General features: G+C 43.6%; 1 protein-coding gene across 1 annotated transcript; it reads right to left on the reverse strand.

Annotated features, from left to right (window-relative positions):
• Nucleotides 1-2,135: 2,135 nt before the first annotated feature.
• Nucleotides 2,136-2,817, reverse strand: LOC103655129 (probable ubiquitin-conjugating enzyme E2 26). Its single transcript, XM_008681932.3, has 2 exons — nucleotides 2,504-2,817; nucleotides 2,136-2,423 (listed from the first exon to the last, which is right to left on the reverse strand). Exons 1-2 carry the CDS (start codon nucleotides 2,684-2,686, stop codon nucleotides 2,136-2,138), a joined length of 471 nt encoding a protein of 156 aa, XP_008680154.1. The 5' UTR covers nucleotides 2,687-2,817.
• Nucleotides 2,818-6,000: the final 3,183 nt, after the last annotated feature.

The following is a 6,000-nucleotide window of genomic DNA, read 5'->3' on the forward strand; positions in this document are numbered from 1 at the left end:
AAGAATCTAAGGGTCTGTTTGGAAGTAGAGTTTTTCTATGGTTTTTAAGGAATACTATATTATTTATTAATACTCTAGTGTTCTAGACTAAAAGTTGTTTAGGAGATCGGTGAAAAACATAGTTTTCAATACCGTGATTTTGCTAAAACTGTGGTAATTCAGGAGTATTATCAAGACCAAAGTTTTATGTTCTGCGTGCACTGACGCTCATTTTTTTCTCATCCCGACGTGTGTTTAATGTTCTTTTGTCTCATTAACCATCTTATTAGCAGCAAATAGCAGATGCAAAGAAAAATAAACGCTTTGAATAATACCAGGGTGTGTATTCGCTGAAAAAATGTATTCGCTGGAACCAATTTTATTTGTTTGCCAATGGTTGTAGCGATTTGGTTTGAAGTGTAGTCCGTGAGACCGTGACAGAGTTGTAGTTAGTATTTGAATTTGAACTTGTCTCTAGCCAAAAACTGTGCTACCAAACAGCACTATATATCAAAAAATGCTTCGATTTTACACTGGTTTTGCTGAAACTTTATAATTGCGTTATGTGTCCACGAATGGCTGAAAACGCAAATGATAGGGGTGGGCTCAGCTGGGGTGTGATTGGGCCACGACAAGGGCAAGTGGAATAAAAAAATACACTTTACTCTTTTTTAATCATCTCTTGATGATTAGAAAACTAAAGTTTAGTCATTTTATTTTTACCCTAAACCAAACGAGACTTTAATACTCGTTTGCTTTTTTAGGACTAAAATTAATTAAACTTTAAGCCTAAGTTTTGGTTGGGAATTTATTCATCAGTTGGTTTTGGCTCGGACACCACCTTGATGGCGATGTTTATATATATATACATATGTGACGTGATTGATTTTGGTTTGGCATTGGCGAGGTTGTTACTGTCATAGAAAGTCGAATGCTGTAGCTGCGTGGTTGACATGCGAACGGTGCTGATCATCAACTCTACGTCGGATGTGTCGTTGCTTAAAAATGCTTAGCTTGCAAGTAACTTTAAGTTCCCTGTGTTCCTTACATTTTTTTTACTTAGGCCATGTTTGATTCCTCTAGAATTATATAATCTAGCTTATGGATTACATAAGCACCAATTGCAATTTTTATGAATTATTATAATATAAGTATCTAGATTACATAATATATTCAATAATATATGATTCATTCTTAAATATATGACGTCGTTGACTTTTTTTAAAAAATTTGACTACTCGTCTTATTTAAAATAAATCATGAGTTATCATTTGTTTTATCACTTAAGGTAGTTTGAGTATGGCTTAAAATTTTATATTTTCGAATAAGTATTTTGAATAAGACAAGTGGTCAAAGCTTTTGAAAAAAAGTCAACATCGTCATATATTTAAGAACGGAGGTAGTATTATTTACCTCTCAACTTATTTAAGCTGGATTATATAATCTAGAGGGTAAACAAAGAAGGACTTATTTACCTCTCAACTTATTTAAGCTAGATTATATAATCTAAGGACAAACAAATATGATTTTATTTACCTCTCAACTTATTTAAGTTGGATTATATAATTTAGAGGTAAGTGTTGCTTTGTGTAAATATAGCAGATAAATTTGCCAAAATATTTGAGAGTATCTCATTTTTTGTTAATTTGTTGCTACATTATGATATAAAATGTTGCTAACAAATACAGACCAATTTGTTGTATAATACGCACAGATATTTAAACGACGCAGTAGAAAGCTAGGAACAAAGTCCGCTGGTTGGACGGACTCGTGGTTGGACTCTGGACCATAGCAGATATGTCTCCAGCACTCGATCACTGACACCGCCCGGCGCCCGCTTCCGTCAGCTAGCCGAGAGCTGCGCATTTGACGACGATCGGCAGCGTGAGTGGACCCACTGATAATCAGTTGATGATACAGAAACACAGAAGAAACAAGGTGCTGACACTATGGCCATTGAGATGCTATGCTACCACTCACCACCAGGGCCGGTCCTGAGATTTCAGGGACCCGGAGCGAAACCAAAAATTGGAGCCTTTAAAGCTTTATCTATAACTAGTTGAGTGCCCGTGCGTTGCAACGGTATACAAAATATTCAGCAAAATATTATTACACAACAATTACATAAAAAATACCACATATCTACTTTGACGCCTTCATTTGTTGTGAGCCAGATTTTGCTGCTCCACCATAAGTGTAACCGCTCGATTTGTTTCCAGCTCAATCACTCGTCTTCTGTTTGCAGCAAACTCAGCCCTGAGATGTTCAGTGTAGAGCGTCAACGACTTGTGGAATTCTGCAAAGCACTTGTCATGGACGTATCTGCGGTTGCTCCCAGTCCCAGCAGACGACCCAACGACTGTCCCAGACATGTAAGCCCTGCAAGCGTCGAGGATGGCACGCTCATGCTCGTGGAAGTGCCACAACACAAGGGTCTCAAAATGCTGCAGGGAAGGAGATGAAGCTATATCAATCAATCAATCAATCAAGAGATGAAGTATCCATTCATATATATTCAGTTCACCATTGGAGGCTTCCGGAGTGAATACAGCATCGTCTTGCATGATCTGACGAAGGCCGTCTGATTGTAAGCCAAGGAACACCTCTCACCACCTGTCGTTTCAGCCGAGTTCTTGTATCCTGGCTCATTGAAGTATGGCCTGTCATTCAGCACGAGGCCCTGGATGGAGACCAGAACCTGCAGCATGGTGGAGCTCGACTTGCCACTTGCCCCACTTCTCGCACCCCTTGCCCCACCAGGTGTTCAGAAGGCTCAGGCACACTTTCTCGCTCTCGTACAGGTCCGGGTTCAGCAGAAGTCCGCCACAATGGTAGTATACTTTCTGAACACACGACATCAATCAAGTACTGCTGCTCACTTTGAATGGAAGAAACTATACAAGAGAGGCAGAGACAGGATGATGGAACCTAGTGCTTTATGGAGAGGACTATGAGGAACATGAGGAACCTAGTCTTTTTTTTATATATAGATCATCATCATCCCTACTCTGTGACATCACAAATTCTGTTCGGGGGAAATGAAATGAACATGAGGAACCTAGTGCAAGCTATATCATTTGAGTCCAGCAGAATGTTCGATATCCAGTCCCAATTGCTGGCCATGAATCAAATAAAAACAAAATGCATTCGTGAATCAATTGCCAGCAGAATCAGAGGCTCAAATATATTGCCATATGTTGAATCAAAACATTTGAATGCCAGCAGATTTGTTCGGTTCACTGCTGAAATTTTTTGACAGTTGTAAAATCATTTGTGGATATTTTCGCTCATACATGCAGCATGCAGTAATTTGGAAGATGAGGACACCGCCTAGTTAAGATATTGTAGGGGGCCTCTCCTGTAGCATTTCATTTTGGCACATGCTAATCAACAAATGGAGCATGGAGCACTAATAGGCAAACCGGGGATTGCCCAATGATGAGCGAATGAAGCCCCCTGTACTGTAAGATCGGAGACTACTAACAGTTTTTGTTTTTTCCAACTAAAAGACATGAGAAAGCAAACGGAGAATCTGCGACGCTATTGAAATCTGTCTTTTAACACTGACAATCTGCTCGAGCTTGTAGTCGAGACTCGTGAATGCCCAACCCTACTCTCTCTCGAGCATCTACAGTGTGACGATAGAATCCCTGTACTGTGTGTCGTCTAAGGATCACTGAGCACCGATGGTAAACCTGGAACGATCACTGTTCATCGTCGCAGGACCTGCATATGGCGAAAGACGACAGCATTTGCGGTCGATGCAGTTCTATTGGTTTTCTTTCGAGCGTGGGTTCCTCAGAGCTGTTCCGACCATGAATCACGCTGCGCAGCGGCAGCTACAGTCCCGACCTGTACAACAGATCCAGAACAGTGAAGAAATCGAGAACGCCGACTGCTCAACAAACAGTGGAGACTGGACAAAAGAGCGAAAGAAATTGAAACACCTGCGCAGCAAACTGTGTGATTGGGCAAAAGGGAAATGAATTCAACAAGGGAAGAAAAAAAATCTTTCACAGGAAAGAAGGTGCTGGTGTTCTCCACTGAGAAAATTTTGTGGATTTGAAAGAAGCTGTTGCATGGATCTCATTCTGCCGTCGGTCAGTCTATCAGCACCACACCACACCATACCACTGGTGCCAAGAGCATGCTGCAAAGCCACACTGTGCCTCCAACGTTGCCGCCTGGCATTGCCAAGAATCGGTTCCAAGGGGGAATGATGATCCTGGCAGAAACACCCAATGTGTCCCCAATTTTTTTTGGAAAAGGGGCGACATCTCTCCAACAGGCCCCCAATGTGTCCCCAATTTTTTCGCCCCTCCCGAATTGGCAGACTTCCTCTCGCATATTTGCGCGAACCAAGAATGCCCCCAATCCATCCTCGCAGGAGCCTTCACTCGAACGTATCGGCGCGCAGGAGCCCATCAGAATAATAAACCAAACAATTCAACAAAGGTTTCTGCGGCAAAATGGGGAATGCATGTTTCAACCCACGCATAGTTCATCCGAACAATACATCAAAAGGGAATACAGGAAAATACAAAGAAAGAAACCAACACTAACAATGCTTGGGTTTTAGGGTTAGGGTTTAAGGGCGGCAGGGGACAGGGGAGAACCTGGGGCCGGAGGCGAGCCTTCTTGGAGATGGCGGTGAGAACAGCGGAGACGTCGGGCTCCGTCTCCTGGATAGGCTGGTCCGCGAACTTGCGCGCCACCGCGCGCACCTCGTCGGGAGTGACCTTGGGCGGCGTGGGCAGAGGAACCCCGTAGCGGAGGCGGCCGAAAGCTAGAGGTGCACGACGGCCGAGAAGGGACAACACGAGGCGTGGAAGGCGAGGAGGAAGTGACGGGCGGGCGAGGAGGAGTGGATGGGTGGGCATCGCGCGAGCACAATTCCATCTCCGGGCACGCAGGGTGGCGGCGCGTCGCGGATCTGGAGCTGGTCGATCATGGCGGCCATTTGGAGATTTGGTGGCGCAGGGGATTTGGTGGCGCAGGGGATACGGGGCGTTGCTGGCGCGGAGCTTTGAGGGCGCGGCAGGGAATGCGGACTGCGGGCTTGCTGGCGCGGGGATTGCGGGCGCGGCGGAATTGCGGGAGTAGCTGGCGCGGCGGCGGGGACTGCGGGGCGGCTGCCTGCGGGGCGGCGGCGGGGACTGCGGGCGCGGGGAGGGAGGCGTAGCGCGCGATGGCAGAACACAGTGTGCACGCCTACACTGCTAACATATAGAGTAGTAGAGATTTTTTTTACTTTCTTCTAAGTAGATCGACAAATTTTTTATATGTTAAAAAACTCAAATATATCAAAATAAATTCAAATATGTTTACATATTACCTAAAAAATTTCTTCTAATTATCGTGGTGTCCAGACAGTTGAATTGATATGGGCCTAATTAGATTAGTTTTACCTGGACCTGGCCATAATACATATATACTCTGTATGTATACCTGTGGTGGGGCTCCTGGAATTTTGGGGCCCGGTGCGGCCGCTCCGGTTGCCCGCCCTCAGGACCGGCCCTGCTCACCACATCTTTCACACTCAGGACTGAGTAGTGAGTAGCACCGACCAGTGATTTTCTAGAAAAATGTTGCCACCATATAAAAAAAATTCTGTTTCTCTCTTTTCCCTGTTTCCAGAGGGAACATGCCTTTTTTTCCTTTCAAGAAACAGATATTTTAAATGTCTTTCGTACCTTACTGCCCTACTTGCTGAAGACTAGACATTTTTTTGGTTTGTGATGGATTTGTTTTCAGTTTTATGTGTTTTTGGTCTCCTTAAGGAGTTCTTTGTATCACGTCTCTTTGAGCTTTGTTCTTTTCTTTTTAATATAATGATGTGTAATTCTATCATCCGAATAGAAACAAATATTTTTGAGTAGGTAAAAAAAGACAAATCATTATCTGAATACAAAAGGGATGAAAAGTCATTTGACCATGGCCCAAGTGGCAACAAATTAGGACAGCTTCTCAAGAAAGGCCTAGCAGATTATTCTTTAAGAAAAAAAAATCTTTCTATAAACT

Source organism: Zea mays, chromosome 4 (genome assembly GCF_902167145.1).
Source record: "Zea mays cultivar B73 chromosome 4, Zm-B73-REFERENCE-NAM-5.0, whole genome shotgun sequence".
In the NCBI taxonomy this organism is placed as follows: Eukaryota; Viridiplantae; Streptophyta; class Magnoliopsida; order Poales; family Poaceae; genus Zea; species Zea mays.

Bases quoted from the DNA above. Each gene is read 5' to 3' on its own strand.
- LOC103655129 (XM_008681932.3), bottom strand. From the start codon at position 2,686: ATGCTGCAGGTTCTGGTCTCCATCCAGGGCCTCGTGCTGAATGACAGG. The intron at 2,424-2,503 runs GTGAACTGAATA...CCTTCCCTGCAG, and splicing joins CACTCCGGAAGCCTCCAATG to CATTTTGAGACCCTTGTGTT.